Below are 21,874 nucleotides of genomic sequence, written 5' to 3' on the forward strand. Positions count from 1 at the left end.
TACCTCAGTTCCTGAACATTGGGAATCCAGCCCCACTCCCACCCCAGTATTATTTCTAGACCCAGAAATCCACTATAGCAAGCATCTGTAGGGAGAATAGTGATTTAATAAATTATGGGATAGAAGAAAAGATATGTACAGGCAGTGGGGTGCAGGGAAATCTCTGATCCTAGAAGACTGATATGGTTTCTGGAGTAAAACATGGCATGGATCCTGCCTGCCCTTGGTCCTGGGGGTAGCTAGCATTCCAGACTCTAGTTTCTTCTTTCTTCAGGATGCAGCTTACATCTCTATGACCCTACAACCTAGACCCCAGCCTCCTTCTCTCTCAAAGAATGAGGAAATCCTAGCTCCCATCCCTCCTTCCTTTGAGGAGTCAGGAATCCAGGATACCTGCTTCCACCTGCCCTCTCTCCTCTAGGGAAACAGTTGAGGCTATTCTCTACCCTCAGGACCCAGGAGTTTGGGAACCCAGCTGTCTGCTCTGCTATCCCAGAGCTCCAGGAATCTGGGCTGAAGTGGGATCCAGAGTTTAAGTTTAGCTGGGCTGGGGTCTCAGCCTTCCCGAGGCTCAGATATTCTTATACAGTGGGTTCTCATATGCGGCCCCATTTTCTGTCAGGGTTTGGTCTGGCTGCTGGAGAAATCGTAGGATGCACTGGTGCAAGAAGACATACTGGGCCTGGGGAAGGACACGGGGTAGGGGGTGAGCCTTGGCCTGCTTTCCCCCAGGGCTCCCTCACCACCCGCACTGTGCCCTCAGAAGCCCCATCACCTCGGTCTGCACCATTAGAGGCCGGCTTTCCCTCATCTTCCTCACGTAGTTGAAGGGCCTCACACATCGATCACGCTCCAGCTGCCGCAGCAGGACATCCAGGGCAATGAGAGTGCCCGTGCGGCCCACGCCAGCACTAGGCAGGAACAAGAAGGGGTCAGGCCCCAGGAAGGGGGAGTCTTGGCTGTGTTTGGAGCTCCCAGAATCAGGGTATTGCTCAGCAAAGTAGCATTCTGGGGGATACTGTGTGAGTGGAGGTTATTTAACCGAGCGAAAACCACTGTGTATGACTGTGCCTTGAGTTCCTTCTGCCTGCTCAGTCTGGCCTCAAGTGCCCTAAATGCCCTTTTCATTTTCCTTGAGAAGTACGAGCTGCCAGCACGACCATTCTACAGACAGGAAATGGGGGCTGAGTGACAGGAAGTCACTTCTCTGTCCTGGGTCAGTCAGACAGTAAACCACAGAGTTGGAGTTCACACATGAGAAAAAGAACTCCCAAGCTGATCATTCACAAAAAAAAAAAAAATGTTTAAACGTGTTAAAGAAAACAATTCTGTGGCATTTAGGATATTCACATTGTTGTGTGACCACCAGGTCTAATTAATTCCCAGAAGCTCCCATCTCCCCAGAAGGAGACCCTGTACCCATTAAGCACTTGGCTCCCCCTGCACAGCTGTCCCCATCCCCTGGTGACCATCAACCTGTTTTTTTGCTCTGTGTGGATTTACCTATTCTGGACATCTCATGCAAATGGGATCCTACTATGTGTGACTGTTCATGTCTGGCTTCTTTCACCTAGCATCAAAGTTCCTCCACATCACGGAGTGAATCAGTATTTCATTCCCTTTTAACGGTTCAAATTAATCCTCTCAACCATTCTGCAACGTCCCTTCTGTGCTTGGGGGGGTTGGGGTGGGGGAAGGATGACCCCCTGCTGGGGACACCTCCAGAGGGCACTCTGGGGACAGGGATGGTGTTAGGACACACTTCAGCAGAGAGTTTAAGAGTGCCACCACGGGCCACTTCCTATCAGCCTCGAACCCAAGACGAGCGTCCTGATTGGGTTTTCCCAGCCCTGCTGTGGGGAGGACCCTTTTGGTCATGAGGGTGCCCTGAGGACCAGGAAGACAGAGGCTGGCACGTGGTATGTGTTGCAGAAGTGCTGGCTATCATGGCAGCCAAGACCCCATTGCAGAGTCTGTCCGCCACTCCGGAGCAGGTCCCTTCCATTCCCCCCATAACCTCATCCACAGAGGCTGCAGGGTCAGTATCAGGAGAATGGCTGATGGGGTGAAGTCCTGGGCCTGCACTGGAGGTGCTTCAAATGTTCCTCTAAACCTCTGGCTGCTTGTTCCTCCTGCTCTTCACCCCCACCTCCTGCACCCCATTGCCGCATTCCTCTCCTTGACCTTTCCATCTGGCTTTCTTGTCTTGTCACCCGTCCTCATTTCCCTCTGCATTGCTGCCCCTTGGCCTTCTGCCTCCACCTCCTCCATCCTCCTTCCATCTCCTGTAGAAATGCCCAAGGACCCACAGAACCCCGGTTCCTGGGTCCCACGGAGGGGTGCTCTCCCAGCGAGGAGGTCCTCACCTGCAGTGAATAATGGGGGGACCTCCCCCCACAGTCTGGTCCAGCCACTGCCGGAGCATCTTCCAGAAGGCCAGTATGGGGTCTGGGGAGTAGGGGACGCCGTGGTCGGGCCAGGTCATGTAATGGAACTGACGTATGGGTAGCATCTTCTGCTCTTGCATCTGGAAGGAGAATGGGTTGGGGAGGGAGAGCTCAGGACCCCAGAGAGGGCTGGTTTTAAACCAGCGGGGGCATCCCTGGGCACATTGTGGTCCCCTGGGAGAATGACAGAAGGCTCGGCTTCACCAGGGTTTCTGAGGAGCAGAATTAGGGGGAGGAATTGAAGATCAGGACAGGGCTGGCAGAGAACAGCAGACTCACGTGCCAGAGCTTCAGGTCCCGGACTGTCCAGTTCTCCAGCACCTCCTCACCTTCCAGGGTCACTTGGAGATGCCCATATGTGCAGGGCTTGGTGTCTAGAGGCCAGTAATGCTCACACTTCACCTGAGGGGCAACTGGGAGGTCAGGAGTCCCCAGAGAGCCCATCCCGGTACCCATCTGCACTGTGACCTTTGCATTCAGTGCCTGGTGATAAGGCAAGACCTTCGGGAAGCCAGGTTAGATTCACCCCAGCCAGGAGGACCCCTCCTTCTCAAAGCCATTGGGGCATATGGACCAATGGATGGGCTTGGGGGTCAGATAGGACGGAATCAGCAAGATCTAGGTCAGGGTCGACAGTGGGATCAGTTTCGGGATTGGAGCTCTGGGGTCACCCGCAAGACCCCTGCAAGTCTCTCACCTGGCCGGATTCCACACAGTTGGTCAGCATGACCAGGGTGTGGCTCTGCTGCTCCCACACCAGGCGCCAGAAGTCACCCACCGTCTGGGGCAGGGGGCCCTGGGCAGCAATGAACTCTTGGGGATTGTCGAGACCCTTGTGGAGGGAAACAAGCAAGTCGTGACCCCCTCCAGCTCCTCCCTTGTCAGCATCACTCAGCACCCTCCTGGCTCCCAATAGCAATCTTACAGGCATGAAGCTGGCGTTGATGTAGTCAGAGCCTGGCTCATCCTGGAGGGGCTTCAAGGACACACGGGACCAGTCATCTAGGGGAAGAGGCCAGCATTTGTGAAGCGGGGCAGGGGGGTGGAGACCCAGGGACAGAAGTCATGCTGAGGGCAAACAGGCATTGCGAGCTCTGAGAAGGGCCAAAGGACCTCATCTGGGAGGACTGGGCCGCGGGAGCAAGAGTTTTGTGTCTCACAGGGGATGGGGATGGGGTCGGGGATTAAGTCAGCAGAGGCTTAAGACTCACAGGGCAGCACGTTTCTGTAACGGTTCTTGGCACCATTTTCAGGAGCTGAGGCCACCGTTTGAGACTGGTTGTGGCTCTCCAGATACAATTGCTGGGGGCAGAGACAGAGGGGGTGGACAGGCATTACATTTTCTCCACCTTCCTCCAAGGATACCTCCCCTCAGCACACCCAAATCACCCCCCACACCCTGGAATTCTGCAACACCCACAAAAATAGATCATATGGACTACCCTCACCGTAGGGCACTTGGGAGGATTTGGAGGACAGCGGGGACTGGGGAGGTAGTGAGAAAAGAGGCATCAGGGGAAAACCAAGATGTTTCTTTAACTGACCCAAGGGCCCATCATAGTGTAAGATTTCCATGAGGCAAAAAAGAGAATCTCTCATTGCATAAGCATAAAAATAGATGGGGCTGCTCTTGTAGAATTCCAAAAAGGTGTGGCGGGATCTGGGGTGGGCATGTGGGGCTCAGCTCAGCCCCTTTGCTTCTCACCCACCTGGTATTCCTTTTCGAAGCCATAATTGCTGTCCATCTCATTTTTCCTGATGTGGTCAGCAAAGTCTTCTGCTAGGATGTCCTTTGAGAGGCTGTAGGAAAGGGGCAGAATTAAACTTCCACCAATCCTGTGATCTTGGAGTAAAAGAAAAGTCTGTTTCCCTCCCTGGTTGTTGTTAACCACCCCAGAACCTATATGCAGCTTTTAACTGGAAGTTTGCACCTTCTGAGCCCCTTTGCCCAAGTCACCAGCCCTCCACCCTCTGCCTCTGCCAACCAACATCTATTTTCAGTTTCTATGAACTCAGGGTTTGTTTGTTTGTTTGTTTTTAACTTCAAGTACAAGTGATGTCATGCAGTATTTCTCTTTCCCTGTGTGACTTATCTCACTTAACATCATGTCCTCCAAATCTGCACATTTTGTCACAAATGTCAGTATTTTCTTCTTCTTCTTTTTAAGACTGCATAAATACGGGGATCCCTGGGTGGCTCAGCAGTTTAGCGCCTGCCTTTGGTCCAGGGTATGATCCTGGAGTCCCGGGATCAAGTCCCACATCAGGCTCCATGCATGGAGCCTGCTTCTCCCTCTGCCTGTGTCTCTGCCTCTCTCTCTCTCTCTCAGTCTGTGTCTCTCATGAATAAATAAATAAAATATTTTTTAAAAGACTGCATAAATACTCCATATATATACACCACATTTGCTTTATGCACTCACCCATCAGTGGCTACCTAGGTGCCTCCGAGTTTTGGCTCTTATGCTTGATGCTGCATCGAACGTGGGGATTGCTATCATTGAGATAGTGATCTCATTTCCTGAACATAAATACTCAGAAAAAGGGGCACCTGGGTGGCTTAGTGGTTGAGCATCTGCCGTCGGCTCAGGTCATGATCCCGGGAGCCTGGGATCGAGTCCCCGCATTGAGCTCCCAGCAGGGACCCTACTTCTCCCTCTGTCTGTGTCTCTGCCTCTGTCTCTCATGAATAAATAAATAAAATATTTTAAATAAATAAATAAGTTCTAAGAAGTGCACTTGCTGGATCAAAGCGGTGTTTTTGATTTACCAGTTCCATTCCTGAACAGAAAGCCGGGTCTCAAAGAGACAAGGGTGCCCCCATGTTTGCAACAGCATTATTCAAAGAGCAAAGGTAGAAGCAGCCCAGTGTCTACCACCCTTCATCCACCGCTCACTCACTCATCACTTCGTTTGTCAGTGGAGGCACTGATGGACAAAATGCGGTCTGTACAATGATATATTACCCTACCTTAAAAAGGAAGGATGTTCCAACATAGGCTACACCACGGATGAACGTGGAGGACATTATGCTGGGTGAGACAAGCCAGTCACAAAAGGACAAATACTATAGGAGTCACTTCTCTGAGGTCCCTGGAGGAGTCAGATTCATAGAGACAGAAGGTATAGTGGCACCAGGGGCTGGGGAAAGGGGAAGGGAAAGGACATTTACTGGAGACAGAGTTTCAGTTCTGCAAGATGGGAGAAGTTCTGGAAACGGATGGTGCTCATGGTTGCATGAGTGTGAATATGCTTAACACCACTGAACTGCACACCTAGAATCAGGTAAGATGGCCAAATTTATGTTATATGTTTTCTACCACAATTAAAGTGGTTTAATTTTTAAATGATAAAAAGGAAAAAGGTGCTTCTTCTCCCATTTCAGGCCACTCCCAGGCTCTGATTCCTTCCACCCTCCTCAGCATCCAATCCTCCTTCTCATCCTCCTTCTCGTCTGCATATCTACCCTGTCCTCTTCCCTTTAGCTGGTCAACATGCTAATCTCACTTCTATATTAAAATAAAAAAGGCTTTTGACCTCATATAGCTCCAGCTCCAACTCCTTGTCACTCCTCTCCTTGTAAGAGAGCTTTATGAACACTGTCTTGACCCAGTTTTGAGGCCAGATGAGAGGCCAATCTGTCCCCCTCCTTGAGCAGTGGTTGAACCCACACACCCACCAGCTCCTTCATGGGGGCCTCACGCTCTCCCCCATGGGGACTAGGCGCCTGACAACCGAGGGTAGCCTCTGTACCCCAGAGCTCACCAAAGTGAGTTACACTAAGCCCAATTGCCTGGTGTTGCCCATTCCCTCTCACAGAATCCACAATCGAGTCCCTTGCCCACATTTCCCTCACCTCCCCTACCTCCAGACTGAGCCCACCCCTTCCTTCTCTGTGTAGCCCTCTCTTGGGATCTGCCAGTATAATAGACTATGTTTTCAGTGGCAGTCATGAAAGTGGCTGCCATGTCTCACTGGCTCCATCATATCTACACAACAACAAACCCTGTTAAAGCAAACACCTATACACATTCAAACTTCTGCAGGCCAGGTTCCTCTGCTGCATTTATGCACTTCACCAAGGCCTGCTGTCTGCAGCATTAATCCACGAAGTAAGGACATTTTTCCTCAGAGCCCCCGATTTTATCTGACTCCTTCTCTCCAATTCCAAGGGTCACCTCTCAGTCCATTGGCGTGACTGCTCGGCAGCATTTAGCTCCACAAACTGCTCCTCCCTTCTTCCTGGACCCTCTCCCCTGCGTGTCACCACCACCATGCCCCTGGCCGTGACTTCTCCATCTCCATGGGCCCTTCTTTCTGCATCCACAAGATAAGGTGGATGCTCCCAAGAGTCCGAGTCTGTCTCCAAGCCCGTTTTCTCACTGCACTCACACTTCTCATGGGGTTTCATCCATTCCCATGGCTTTACTTTCAAGCTCTACACTTGGGATTACAAATTCCATCATTAGTTCCCACTGCTCACTCTTTTGAGCTTCCGATCAACGTGCCCGCCTGCTGCCTGGAACCTGCTCCTGACATCCCAGCGGATTATCGCTAGGACATCCGGACACACCTATGGAAGTTGCAGATGGCAAAGCGCTCAACATAGAGACAGTGCCAGGTTTGGAATCCAATGAATGGAGTGGTTTGTTGCAGATGCCAAATAGGGCAGGTAAGGTGGGAAGAAGTCAACTTTATGAATGGTGGGACGCTGGCCAGAACAGGTTCTATGGCAAAGGAGAAACTGGACCTCACCTTTCCCCACACCTCATGTATATGCTTCTGATGACACGTCTTTTTGTGGACAGGCTGTCACAGCTGTTCTCCCAGCTTCCTATCTCTCCTCTCCTCTGTCAATCCCTGGGGATCATTTTAACCTAGAGATTCGATGATTGTTGACCTGACCCAAACAAGACACAGTACAATAAAGACATTTGCACAGAGCTTCTCTTCAACTGTTCATTCACCTGCTCCATCAGGAGTGTCTCTGCGTAGATGTCCCATAAGTACCCCCAAATTAATGTCTATATTAGTGTCTATAACTGAGGGGCTGATACTTTCCCCCAAATCTGCCCCCCCCCAGAGTCATTACATCTCAAGCAATGGCGATTCCAGTCTTCCCGCTGCTCAGGATGAATTCCTTGGGCTCATTCTTGAGCCCTCTCTGACTCCCAAACTACATGCCCATTCTTTAGCCAGATCTGTTGTTTAAAGACTCAAACCATATCTAGAATATTGACTACCTCTAGCCATTTTCAGGTCCAAAACAATAATCTCTTGTTTGAATTTTTATATACCTCTTCCTCCGTCTCTCTGCTCTTGCCTTTGCTTCTTAAAAAGGTTAGATTGGATCACCGAGTCTATTCAAAAGCCTCCAAAATCTTCCATCTCCAAAGGAAATCAAACTCCTTACTTGTATCTGGAAGGCCCTACCTGACCTGGTCCCACCTCAGGGGCCTCATTTCCTGCCCTACCCTCCTTCATTTATTCTGCTCAGTCTCAGAGATACCAACATTCTCCAAGCATGCCCCTGCCTCAGGGCCTTGCATTTGCTGGTCCCTCTGCCTAGAATACCCTTTCCCAAGACATGCACAAATGAATTCCTCTTAGTTGTCTTAATCTTCCTTTTCCTGGACACCTGTCTACAATTTTCTCTAATTTTAACACCCAATCTAAAATACCCTTCTACTCTTCCTGTGCCTGACACTGCTCAGTGAATATTTTGTAGGATGCATAAAGTCCCAGAGCTGGAACTGGGATTGACTCCAAAGCCACTGGCTCAAGTTATGGAAAACAATGGAACACTTGTGATCCCTTGGGCAGAAGGCATTGTGTGGGTGGGTTCACTGAGCCCACCCTCTGACCTACCCAGTGACCAGCAAACACACCTTGATTTGACCTGACAGCTATTCTTCTAGATGCTCCCCCAACATGTACTGTTTACCTGAAAACGAGACCCCTGGGTGCTGGTTCCCTCTGGCTCTTATTGTGCCTGGAAAAAAGATATTGCAATGGAAGGCTCAGGGAGTCGGACTGGAGCCAGGGATCCTCACACACCCCCTGGCCCCCACTCCATGTGGTCAGTCAGTGCCATGCGGAGTCCCACCTCTTCTTCAGGAAGAAAATCAGCAGACCCACCAGGATGAGAAACAGAATGACACCAAAAATGGCTCCAGCAATCACCCCTGGAGAAGAAGGCATGGGGACCAGTTAGAATCAGCCTCATCCACTGGCAACTTGTCTCTCCTACCTCTGTCCTTGCTTAGACTGTGACAAGAGAGCCTACAGGGCTGATGTGAGGGCAGAGACAGAGAGGATAAAGCCTCTGGATACAGCCCTACCTCCCACTCAACCTTCCCAGGAGCCCGGTCCAGACATCATTTGTTCAAGTAGCCTGGATGCCAGAGTGACTCTACCACTCCTTGGACTAGACTAATGGTTCTCAGCAAGGGCAATTTTGACCCTCAGGGCACAATGCCAATGTCTGGAGACATTTTGGGTTGTCACAAAGGGAGTGGTGGTGCACTGGCTTCCAGCAGATGGAGGCCAGGGGTACTGCTTCACATCCTACAATGTACAGGACAGCCCTCACAGCAAGAATGATCCATCCCCAAATGTCAATAGTGCCAAGATTGAGAAGCCACTATCTGACATTGATGGCATTGATAGCATTGATGGTTCACCTCAGAATGGAGGCTCATCTTCTCAAAGTCCTGTTTGCTAACAGAAGGGCTCTTCTGCAGCAATGGTGCCAAAGATCTTGGCCTCAGGCTCTAATGGGCACAGATTTCCCAGGATCTATCCTTAGATGCCTGGTCTTGGGGCAGACTCCAGCCCACAGCCTACCTCCATCTGATGTGGTAGCCCCAGCTTCCCGACAGTCTTGATTACTAGGACCTGTCAACAGGCTCTGGTAGAGTCTTACACAGCCTGGTGGGGTGGCCCATTCTCCTCATGGACCTGGTCCCACACAATTAGACAAGAGGATCTTTCCTCCCAGGGACCTTGCTTTCTAAGCAACACACACTCCTGGGCACTAAGATTCAGAGAAGCCCAGTTGGGAGTAGAATCCATTTATCGTTGCCTCAACTGGCAGCCTCTCTCCAGATCAGAGATCTTTTTTTTCTTTAAGATTTATTTATTTATTTATTCATGAGAGACATACAGAGAGAGAGAGAGAGAGAGAGAGGCAGAGACATAGGCAGAGGGAGAAGCAGGCTCTCCTCAGGGAGCCCGATATAGGACTCAATCCCGGATCCCGGGATCATGACCTGAGCCGAAGGCAGCCGCCCAACCACTGAGCCACCCAGGCGTCCAACAGATCAGATATCTAATCTTTTAAGAGGTCCTGATTTGTAGGAAGTGACTGAGGGGGCCCAATGAAGCCTATGACCACAGTCAAAGGTATATGATCAGAGATTTCCCAAGTGTGAAGCTCAAACTTCTCTGAAATACCCCAATGATGAGTGGAAAATGGTGTAGCTACATTGGAAAAAAGTTTGGCAGTGCTTCAAAGGACAAACACAGAGTTGCCCATTTGATCCCTCAATGCCACTACTGTATATATACCCAAGAGAAATAAAAATGTATGTCTGCACAGAAATGTGTACATGAATGTTCATAGCAGCATTACTCACAATAGCCAAGATATGGAAATCACCAACTGATCCCTCCGCAGACAATGGATAAATGGATAAACAAAACATGGTCTCTCCATGCAATGGAATATTATTTGGCAATAAAAAGGAACAAAACACTGACACATGTTACAACATCAATGAACCTTAGAAACGTTATACCAACTGGGAGAAACCAGCCACAGAAGACCACATATTGTTTGATTGTATTTTTAGGAAATGTCCAAAATAGGCAAATCTTTAGGGAACAAAAGGTGAATTTGAGATTCCCTAGCCAGGTTGGTGGGAAGTGGAAAAATTAGGGGGTGATGGCTTAAAGGACCAATCTTTCTTTCGTGGGTAAGGAAAATGTTCGATGTGAAGGTGACAGGGTGGCATAGTGCTGTGGATATACTGGAGACATTAGCTGTATACTTTAAGTGGGTGCATTGTACGATATGTGAATTGTATCTCAAACTGTTTCAAAGAAAGCAAAAAACAGGGACGCCTGGGTGGCTCAGCAGTTGGATCTGCCTTTGGCCCAGGGCGTGATCCTGGAGTCTCAGGATCAAGTCCTACATCAGGCTCCCTGCAGGGAGCCTGCTTCTCTCTCTGCCTCTCTCTCTCTCTCTCTCTCTCTCTGTCTCTTTCTCTGTGTCTCTCATGAATAAATAAATAAAATCTTTTTTAAAAAAAGAAAGCAGAAAACAAAGCAGACAAACATACAGGACCCTTTGGATGGGTAAGATTGCCTCACAACAGAGCCTAATGGGGTCTCCGTAGCTCTATCCCTGCAGGGCTGTGCTCACCTGCATTGTCGGTGTGGCAGGTCACAGAGACAGACGGGGCCCTCATTCCATCCCAGATGGTCGTGACGGTGGCTGGGTAGGACTGGGCCGGCCTGAGATCTGAAACAGACACGCTCCTCCCACACGAGGACCTGTTCTGGGAGTCCCCCTGTCCACCAACCTGCCACTCAAAGGCCTCGTAGCCTCCCTGGGGACAGGACCAGGTCAAGATGACCCCATAGCCTCCAGAGGTGCTGATGCAGGACATGATGGTGACCGGGCTCGGGGCTGGGTGGAGGGGATAGGAGGACTCAGTAGGAGCCATACAGGGTGGCTTTCCATCCCCCTCACCGACCCCCACTTCCCACATGTGCTGCCAATACTCTGAGAACTCATCCATCCTTTCCTTTCCAACACCAGAACACCACTTCATGTCTCATATTCTGTCCTCCCCAAATAGACATACAACAGACCCCCTTCGAACTACAACTCCCATGAGCCCTTGGATGCTCTGCATCACTATAGCTTATAAGGCCATGACGCCATGACCTCATGGGATTTGGAGTCCACTCACCTCCCACTGCCCCCAGGTCTGACCTAAGCTCCTACCTGCTGGAAGGGGGCCCATCTCACCTGTGGATGCAAGGAGGCTCTGTGCCCAACTGGCCGCATTGTTCCTCTCTGCCCATACGCTGAGGTTGTACAGGGTCCCGGGTTCCAGAGCCTGTACCTCATAGCGAGTCTCATTGGTTCTGCCTATCTGGCTGGCCTGATGTTCTCGGGGGTCTTGCTTTCCCTGGGGATGTCCCCCAGGGGCCCACTGGACCCAGTATGTGTAGGTCTGAGAGTGGGAGTCTGTGGGGGCCTTCCACCCCAGAGTGATGGAGCTGTTGGTCTGAGTTTCGTTGTGCAGATCTGTGACCCTGTTGGGAGCTGACAAGTGGAGATAGAAGCTCAAGGAGGTGTACCCTCAAGGACCCTTGAACCCGGGCCTGCTCACCTCCCCTGATTCCTTGGTCACCAGATGTGTCTACTTCCTAGGGCCAGGTGCAGACCAGGCTTGCCTGGGCCCTCTCTGTCTTGAGTCTGTAGTACTGGGTCCCACACATCACTTTTCTCTACACTATCTCCCGCATGAGCTAGCTTGAAGCAGGGTTCTTCTTTACTTCAGGACACTTCTTTCTAGACAGAGCTGCTGACTTCAGTCTTCTTAGCCCAAGTGGCCAAAAACTAATGAGCTCCAAGTTCTCTCCACCCACAGAGAACCTAGTTCCTGGGATCATTTTGGTTCCTGTCACACTTGGGACCCTTCATATAGAGGATGAGAAGAGGGCCCCTTTGGTTCAGCAAGTACACTGGGTTGAGCTGTACACTTCTGGCTTTGGCTTTGTTGGTTCCTAAGGGGTGGTGCTGGGCAGTCAGGGACTCTCTTCATACCCAAAGACAGCCTCATGATTGGAAAGCCCTGGCTGCTGAAGACAGATTCTTCCTAGGAAGCAGATCTACAAGCTCAAGGTCTAATAAGGCTGGATGGGGTCACCAAAGTTTCTCCAGCCCTCTCCTTCACCCATGTCAATAGTACTGAGTCTGTCTAGAACTAGCCCAAGTCTCACCAGTGGCTTCAGTGAGTGTCCTGCTGTCACTGCTGACTCCATTCCTCTCTGCCCAGACAGTGAAGGTATACAAGCTCCCAGCTTCCAGTTCCTTCAGTGTGATGCTGGTATCTGGGGTGTCCTGGGTGTTAATGGCAATAATGCCCTCCTTGACCCATGAGACCCAGTAGGTGTAGGGAGGTTGATCTGGGCCCAGGGGAGCTGTCCAGCTCAAGGTGATGGAGCTATTGGTCTGGTCCTGTGTCCCAAGACTTGTCACTGCATTGGGGACTGGCAGAAGGAGCAGAGAGTTAGAGTTTCCAATCCCTGATCCACAAGAGTCCAGAACACAGCCTTCCTGTGCAGCCAGACTTATAAAGGAACACTTCCTAGAGATGGGGCCTCAAGAGGCCTGGGTGCCTGCAGCCCTAAGTTCAGCAGGAGATTTCTGGACAGGTCTGTCCCCAGGAATGGCCACAACTTCCTGCAGACTCAGCATTTGGGTCGGGCTGAGGTCATAGAGACAATGGCTGGAACCCAGAGCCCAGAGGAGGTGCCATCTTGGCCAATTTTTAACCTCTCACCAAAATAGAGAATAGGCATTGATGCTTATCCTCTGTGGAGTTGCTGAGGTTCTGACTGGAGACAGGTACTTCATTCTTTTTGCCCACACAGTTATTTTGTACAAGATCCCAGTTTTGGGCCCCTCTGCTAGGAAATTAAGGTTGGCTGAGTGTCGGGTCTCAATTCTGTCTCCCTCTCTAGTCCACTGGAATCAACACACATGGTCCAGAAAGCCAAGGCCCAGGGACACCACCCAGTTCAGGGTGAGGTAGCTGATAGTCTGAGCTTCCATCCTCAAGAATGTGGCTTGGGGACTAGGAGAAGACTCAGGAAATTGGAATCCTGAGGGGCTCCACACATTCCACACCCCTCATCCCCCCAGAGCTGAGACAACATGACTTTGCTCCCTACATAGCCCTGGTTCCTAAGGAGAGTCACCCTCTAGGCTTATGGTCTGTATTCTAAAGAGTCCTAGGGCCTGACAATCCCAACTCAGAACCTGTGGTGTTCTTTCTTCATCTCCTCCTCAACATGACCCATGATCCAAGGAGACTGTGAGTTAGAAAGTCTGCTCCATTGTCCTGGCAATTCTCCACCACCACCTATCATCTCTCATTTAGAAGAAAAAAAGAGAGAGAGAGAGAGAGAACAAGAGTGGCAGCTGCCTCTCACCTGTGGTGGCGTTGCAAGTCTTGTTGGAGCTGCTGACTCCATTCTTCTCTACCCACACGACAAATTCATACAAGGACCCGGGTTGCAGTCCATCCACTATGACACTGGTGCTGGTTGTGCTTTTGGTCTCATTACCAGTCCACTGGATCCAGTAGGTGTAATTACTAGGGTCAGGGCCGGCCGGCTCTGTCCAGCTCAGGGTGACAGAGCTGGTGGTCTGGGCCTCCACGCTCAGGTTTCTGACAGGGTTGGGAGCTGAGAATCGGGAAGGAGGGCCCAGTGTGAGCAGGGGAGCAGCCAGTGCTGTCTCTTCCACTACACCTAGTCTTATGGTCTCCTGCTAAGGAGAGTCACCCCCTAGTTCTATGGGCTGTACTCTAAGGGTCCTAGACCCTGACTGATCCCAACTCAGAATCTATTATGTTCTTTCTTCATCTCCTGCTCGACGTGACCCAAGGAGACTGTGAGCTATAGATAGAGGCTGCTGCATTGTTCTGGCAATTCTCCACCACCACCTATCATCTCTCATTTAGAAGAAAAAAAAGGAGAAAGAACAGGAGTGGCAGCTGCCTCTCACCTGTGGTGGCGTTGCAAGTCTTGTTGGGGCTGCTGACTCCATTCTTCTCTACCCACACGACAAATTCATACAAGGACCCGGGTTGCAGTCCATCCACTATGACACTGGTGCTGGTTGTGCTTTTGGTCTCATTACCAGTCCACTGGATCCAGTAGGTGTAATTACTAGGGTCAGGGCCGGCCGGCTCTGTCCAGCTCAGGGTGACAGAGCTGGTGGTCTGGGCCTCCACGCTCAGGTTTCTGACAGGGTTGGGAGCTGAGAATCGGGAAGGAGGGCCCAGTGTGAGCAGGGGAGCAGCCAGTGCTGTCTCTTCCACTACACCTAGTCTTATGGTCTCCTGCTAAAGAGAGTCACCCCCTAGTTCTATGGGCTGTACTCTAAGGGTCCTAGACCCTGACTGATCCCAACTCAGAATCTATTATGTTCTTTCTTCATCTCCTTCTCGACGTGACCCAAGGAGACTGTGAGCTATAGAGGCTGCTGCATTGTTCTGGCAATTCTCCACCACCACCTATCATCTCTCATTTAGAAGAAAAAAAAGGAGAAAGAACAGGAGTGGCAGCTGCCTCTCACCTGTGGTGGCGTTGCAAGTCTTGTTGGAGCTGCTGACTCCATTCTTCTCTACCCACACGACAAATTCATACAAGGACCCGGGTTGCAGTCCATCCACTATGACACTGGTGCTGGTTGTGCTTTTGGTCTCATTACCAGTCCACTGGATCCAGTAGGTGTAGTTACTAGGGTCAGGGCCGGCCGGCTCTGTCCAGCTCAGGGTGACAGAGCTGGTGGTCTGGGCCTCCACGCTCAGGTTTCTGACAGGGTTGGGAGCTGAGAATCGGGAAGGAGGGCCCAGTGTGAGCAGGGGAGCAGCCAGTGCTGTCCCTTCCACTTCCTCCGACTCTTGCCCGAGTCCAGAAAGGACCACCTCCATCAGTGCCAACTACGGATCACCCTGCCCTCCATGGGGCCACCCCTGCACCAGAGCTCATGGGGGTTGAGTGCACCCTCTCCTCTGTGTAGGGTGTCAACTCGGCAGGGGTCACTCACCAGCCACCCTTACTCCTGTCCAGCTGCACAGGCCCTGGGGAGAGCCCAGAGGGAAGAGTCAGATCCTTAGCCTCATCTTCCTTGACTCAGGGGAGACAATGGGGTTGGGAGGGGCTGACCAGTGACCCTCTTGTGCTCTGCCCCCACCTTGCAAGTCTCTGGGGCCTGAAGGAGAAGAGGGACAGGTGGAGTTGTCTCCTCCCCCAGACTGGGCTCTAAACAAAAGTCACCCCAATGTCCCTCTTTCTTTTCTGGGTATGTATGTGTTGAGGGGGAGGAGGGGGAAGTGTGGCAGGAGCCTGGCTGCGTTCCCAAAGGAGGGGCTGGGGCCTGGACTCCCCAGTCCAAGGGAGGAGGGGGCTGGAGAACTGCACTTCTGGGTGAGCCCAGCTGTGTCTTGCCAGAAACCAGAGTTCACTCAGAGTGGATGGCCTTATCTGAGAGCTCAGGTGTGACTGGCTGATAACCCAGGAGCCTGCGTACTAGTCCAGAAGATCATCAGCCCCTCAGGACCCTAGCTCCCTGCCCCTGTCTGGGAGCACTCACCAGCAGCACCAGGTTCCCCCAGGTCCTGAGGTCCCCTCTGGTCCCCTTCATGTCTCCAGACACTGCAGATGGACCCAGGTGTCCAACCCGACCTTTCGCCTGCTGGACTTTAAACGCAAGAATTTCCACTTTCTGAGCTGCACAGTGAGGCCACCGGCCAGGGCGGGAAGGGAGGAGGAGGAAGTAGAGGCTCCCAGCCCCACCCCAGCCCTCAGTCCTGGTTCTGGTCTCTGGAAACCCCTGCTCCACCCCTCCTCAGGCCATGGGGTCTCCCCTCCAGCTCCTGGCTCGCCTTACACTATTCCACCAAAACCACCTGGATAAGAGGCTGTTTCCCTGCTGCTGCGTGGATGGGCAGCACAGGTCCTGGATGGTCAGAGCTGGAGGCAGCCCTGGGGGAGAGATGCCTTGGGCCCTGTCTCTCAAGGGGACCAGGCTGAGTGTAAACCCCTGTGCTACAGTGGGCTCTGCCCATTGACCCAGGTCCTGTCACCTCTCCCTGTCTCCACAAGACTAGAGGCCCCCCCACCAGCAGGAGCCCAGGTCACTCCTACCTGCCTGTCTGCCTTTGCATACGCAGACTCCCCACCAGGTGCACCATCCTTTCCCTCAACCCCCCCCCTGCAATCTCATTCCCACTCCTCCCTCCGGATGCAGCCCCAGATGGATCACGCTGCATCCCACACCTTCTTAGCCCCATCAGGACCCTAGGCTGTATCTGTCACACATGCCAGACAGTCAGTATTTGCTTATTCACCTTGTCCGTTCTACATGCGACCTTGAGCAAAGTGCCTTAAACTCACAGTGACTCAGATTCATCAGCTATTAAAAAAAAAATGGATACAACCCCTTATCAACATCATGTGAGTAATAAATGAGTCCATACATAAAATCTGAGAACAGTGCCTGGCTCTTTTAAAACCCTCGACAGATTGTAGCCGCATGTATTTTGGTTCATCCCTAAGACCTCCTGCGCCCAGAAGGGCTTCGCAGGGTATTTTAGGGACTTACTAGTTATATGCACATGTGGCTGCCTTCACCTCACAGGCAGCATGAAAGCAAGAACAAGTCTTGGAGTCACATGTCTGCATTCCTACCACTACCCACCTATGTGACCATACATGGCGTCCAGCCTCCCTGCATCTCTGTCTTCTTGGTTTTGAGATGGAATCAAAGACACTGTCTACCGCAGATCTGGAGCAGCTGTCTGCTTCTGGCCAGTTCTGGGCCCCAGGCATCCCCAGGTCTTCTATTTGAGAAAAGGTTGTCTCTTCTCTGTCTCAGAGATAAATACTACCTATGTCAAAAAGCCATTGTTATAGTGAGCTGACACGTCTGTATGAGCTACCTACTGCTGTGTCACAAATCACTCCAAGACTTGGTGGCACAGATGACGGTGAACACATCCCATCTCTTGAGTTCTGCATGCCAGGAATTCAGGAGTTTCCTGGCTGTGTGGTTGTGGCTCATATTTTCTCCTGAGGATGACACCAAGATGTTGATGGGGGCTGCATTATCTGAAGGTTTTTGACCATGGCAGGAGACTAACTTTCAGGAGGGTCCACTGGCATGGCTGTTGGCAGGAGACATCATGTCATGGCATGTCCTGGGTGTCCTCACAGCATGCTACCAGCTTCCCCCAGAGTGAGTGGTCTGAGAGAGAGCAAGACAGAAGTCACAATATGTTTGCCGACCTTGCCCCCAAAGGCATACATCATCATTTCTGGCACATCCCACTCATTATGCTGGTCAGCCTCTTTCGTGTGGGGGGACCCCACAAGAATGTGAGAGCTGGGAAGAGTGGACCATTGGGGTCATCTCAAATGTAGGCAGCAACCCTATCCTGTGAGCACATAGTGATCATCTAGTAGACATGGCTGTGTTTACTACCTTCTTTCTACACAGGACAAAGTGGGAAGGAGGAACATGCCACTAGCACTCTATTGCTCGCTCTGGAAGCATCTGGGGGCTTTGACACCTTCCCCACCACAGAGGAGGAAGAGGGGACTCTGTGCTGAGTCCCCAGCATCTTGTCAGACTGTTTCTTCTACAATGAGACTTCCTTAAAGATGTCCCCAGAGGACCCAGGGCATTTGTACCTTCCCCATTTTTAGTGACCATGGCCTTGACAGTGAAGTTCAGCTAGCTGTTCATTCCAGGTTCCTGTCCCATGGGGCTCTGCTCACCTGCATTGTCGGTGTGGCAGGTCACAGAGACAGACGGGGCCCTCATTCCATCCCAGATGGTCGTGACGGTGGCTGGGTAGGACTGGGCCGGCCTGAGATCTGAAACAGACACGCTCCTCCCACACGAGGACCTGTTCTGGGAGTCCCCCTGTCCACCAACCTGCCACTCAAAGGCCTCGTAGCCTCCCTGGGGACAGGACCAGGTCAAGATGACCCCATAGCCTCCAGAGGTGCTGATGCAGGACATGATGGTGACCGGGCTCGGGGCTGGGTGGAGGGGATAGGAGGACTCAGTAGGAGCCATACAGGGTGGCTTTCCATCCCCCCCACCGACCCCCACTTCCCACCTGTGCTGCCAATACTCTGAGAACTCATCCATCCTTTCCTTTCCAACACCAGAACACCACTTCATGTCTCATATTCTGTCCTCCCCAAATAGACATACAACAGACCCCCTTCGAACTACAACTCTCATGAGCCCTTGGATGCTCTGCATCACTATAGCTTATAAGGCCATGACGCCATGACCTCATGGGATTTGGAGTCCACTCACCTCCCACTGCCCCCAGGTCTGACCTAAGCTCCTACCTGCTGGAAGGGGGCCCATCTCACCTGTGGATGCAAGGAGGCTCTGTGCCCAACTGGCCGCATTGTTCCTCTCTGCCCATACGCTGAGGTTGTACAGGGTCCCGGGTTCCAGGGCCTGTACCTCATAGCGAGTCTCATTGGTTCTGCCTATCTGGCTGGCCTGATGTTCTCGGGGGTCTTGCTTTCCCTAGGGATGTCCCCCAGGGGCCCACTGGACCCAGTATGTGTAGGTCTGAGAGTGGGAGTCAGTGGGGGCCTTCCACCCCAGGGTGATGAGCTGTTGGTCTGAGTTTCGTTGTGCAGATCTGTGACTCTGTTGGGAGCTGACAAGTGAGGAGGGGATATTGGAAACACACTCCACACCTGCTCTGCCCCAGAGCACCTGTAGGCATCCACACTTGGTGATGGAGGACAGTGTCTCCTGCATCTCAAGGGCTCTGTCTTCTAGTGCAATGTCCATGATGTTGGATCTTCCGAACATGTCACATCCTCCCAGCCCACTGGACCCAGTCATGGAGGATGAGGCCAAAATACGGAGCTGGCCAACTGAGTCTGGAGACCAGAAACCTGGACTCCGATACTTTAGGGTATTTCTTGACTTCTGAAGCTCTAACTCTCAGAGGTAGATCAGGAAAATGTGATGATTGTACATCCTTGTTGCTAAGGAGAGACACTCCCTAGCACCAGGGCTCCTCCCCTTGAGATCAAATGGACACTCCAGTTCCTAGGGAAGATGTCAGAGGCCAGATCAGCCCCTTCCTACAACCCCAGAAGTGCCAAATCCTAAACAGGTATGAGTCTCGTCTGTGGGCATGTCAAAGACTTGGATATTGCTGCTGGCTTCATTCCTTCTCGCCAGGACGGCAAAGGTGTGTAGGGCCCCACTTCCCAGTCTCTCTTCCATGACCCATGTCCCTGAGCTGCTCAGGGTCTCACTGGTGAAATCTGGCTCCCACCACTGGATTCAGTAGGTGTCAGGTGGATGGTCTGAGCCCAGGAAAGCTGTCTGGGTCAAGGTGGCAGAGCTCATGCTGTAGTTCTAAATCTCCAAGTTTGTCTCTAGATCAGAGATAGAGGGAGCAGAGTGGGCATTTCCACATCCCTAAGCAGATGCACCACACCTGGACAGACCTGGTTGCTAAGAAGGGTGTTACCTAGAAATAGGGCCTGGAAGGCAGAAGTCTGATGGGGTGTCAGTCTGGGGCCCAACATTCCTGGATCTTTGAGCCAAGGGCCCCATGGACATCATTTCCTCTCCTCTTCCTTAGATTCAGCTTCAGGGGTGAACACATCTCACCTCTGGATCCTGTCTGTCTGTCTCAACAAGGCCATGGGAGTGTGGGCTTCCACCATACTCTACTGGAGCCATGTCTTTACTTTTTTTTCTTTTTAAGATTTTTATTCATTTTTTCTTTTCTTTTTTTTTAAGATTTTATTCATTTATTCATGAGAGACAGACGGGGGGGGGGGGGCAGGGACACATGCAGAGGGAGAAGCAGGCTCCATGCAAGGAGCCTGATGTAGGACTCGATCCCAGGACTCCAGGATCACCCCCTGGGCTGAAGGCAGGTGCCAAACCGCTGAGCCACCCAGGGATCCTCTGTATTCATTTTTTCATGAGAGACGAACACATACAGCAAGAGGCAGAGACATAGGCAGAGGGAAAAGCAGGCTCCATGCAGGGAGCCCAATGTGGGACTCGATCCCAAACCCCAGGATCATGCCCTGAGCCAAAGGCAGATGCTCAACCGCTGAGCCACCCAGGTGAAACGAGCCATGTCTTTACTAACCAGCTCCTACCATTGCGTCAAAGCTGGCAGTGGTTTTGGCTATTCCTCACTCAGTGCCTCTCTCAAAGAGATAATGTCCACATCCTAATCCCCCAGTGCCTGTGAATGCAACCATGATAGGAGATAGGGTCTTTGCAGATGTAATCAAGTGAAGGTGAGTTTACATTGAGGAGAATGAGCCCTAAATCCAATGACTGGTTTCCTCAGAAGGAGAGAGAAATTTGAACAGGAAGAATGCCATGAAAAGCTAGAGGCAGAGATTGGCGTGATGAGTCTTCAACCAATGAATGCCAGAGATTGCCAGCAATCACCAGAAGCTAGAAGAGACTAGAAAAGATTCTTGAGGCTCTGAAGAGTGCGTGACAAAACCTCAATTTTGGAATTCCAGCCTCCAGAGCTGTGAGACAACATGTTTCTGTTGGTTTATGCTCCTCAGTTGGCGGTACTTTAGGGCAGCCTCAGGAATCAAATGCAATGACCTTTGTCTTTCTCTTTGGTAAGGCCATCCATAGGGAGGGTCATTTGTCACTTGTAGACATGCAGAGGGTCTCCCTGAAGCTACTCATTGTCCTGTTGAGCCCACACTAAGAATTCAATGGGTTGGGGTTCAAGCACATCCACCACAATCCAGGTGTCTGAGGTGCTGTGAGTACCACTGGGGATGCTCTCCCTAGACCACTGGATCCCACAGAAGTACAGCTGAGGACCTGGATCCCCAGGGGCCTCCTTCCCAGGATGATGGAATGGATGATCTGAGCCTCCACCCTCAGGCTTCTGTTTGGGTTGGAGCCTGGAAGGGGGAAGATAGGCCTGTTAGGGGCAGGACATCAGACAGTGCCCTGCTCCTTCATCCACCCCAAGCTCATTCACAAATCCTAGAATGTTCCCATCAGCTCTGCAAGGAACCCAAAGAGTCCTCCATAAGGAACCCCTAGGAGGCTCAAGGGGAGAGCAATCCAGGCTCCCTTGTCAGTAGTGTGGTGGAGGAGTTGGGGGCCATCAGTGAGCTTTGGGACAACTCTCCAACTGCTCAATTTTCTACTGTACATGTGTATACAAAATATTCCACATTTTTATTCACTCATGAATCAATGGACATTTGAGTGGCTCCCACTTCTTGGATACTGTGAATAACACTGCTTTGAACAAATTTCTCTTCAGGACCCTGCTTTCAATTATTCCGGGTATATATCCAGAACTGGAATTGATTGATCATGCGGTAATTCTATGTTTATTTTAGGAACCACCATGCTGTTTTCCCCAGCAGCTACACCATTATGCATCCCCACCAACAGTGCCCAAGGGATCTTATTTCTCCCATACTCGCCAAAACTTCTCATTTGTTTTAAGGATTTTATTTATTCATGAGAGACTCACAGAGAGAGGCAGAGACATAGGCAGAGGGAGAAGCAGGCTCCCTGAGAGGATCCTGATGTAGGACTTGATCCCAGGCCCCCGGGA

At 51.4% G+C, this 21,874-nt stretch overlaps 1 protein-coding gene across 1 annotated transcript; it reads right to left on the minus strand.

Moving 5' to 3' along the window:
- Positions 1–571: 571 nt before the first annotated feature.
- On the minus strand, positions 572–19,137 carry PTPRH (protein tyrosine phosphatase receptor type H). The gene is made up of 22 exons (XM_025985287.2): positions 19,006–19,137; positions 18,648–18,810; positions 18,036–18,302; positions 17,220–17,366; positions 15,850–15,911; positions 15,304–15,337; positions 14,830–15,084; positions 14,257–14,511; positions 13,680–13,934; positions 12,465–12,734; positions 11,485–11,784; positions 10,873–11,139; positions 8,554–8,632; positions 8,392–8,439; positions 4,157–4,247; positions 3,659–3,749; positions 3,373–3,449; positions 3,145–3,279; positions 2,727–2,849; positions 2,367–2,527; positions 776–911; positions 572–682 (listed from the first exon to the last, which is right to left on the minus strand). The coding sequence occupies exons 1-22, from the start codon at positions 19,135–19,137 to the stop codon at positions 572–574; spliced, it is 3,459 nt and encodes a 1,152-aa protein (XP_025841072.2).
- Between the last annotated feature and the right edge of the window lie 2,737 nt (positions 19,138–21,874).

This window comes from Vulpes vulpes, chromosome 1 (assembly GCF_048418805.1).
Source record: "Vulpes vulpes isolate BD-2025 chromosome 1, VulVul3, whole genome shotgun sequence".
Taxonomy (NCBI): Eukaryota; Metazoa; Chordata; class Mammalia; order Carnivora; family Canidae; genus Vulpes; species Vulpes vulpes.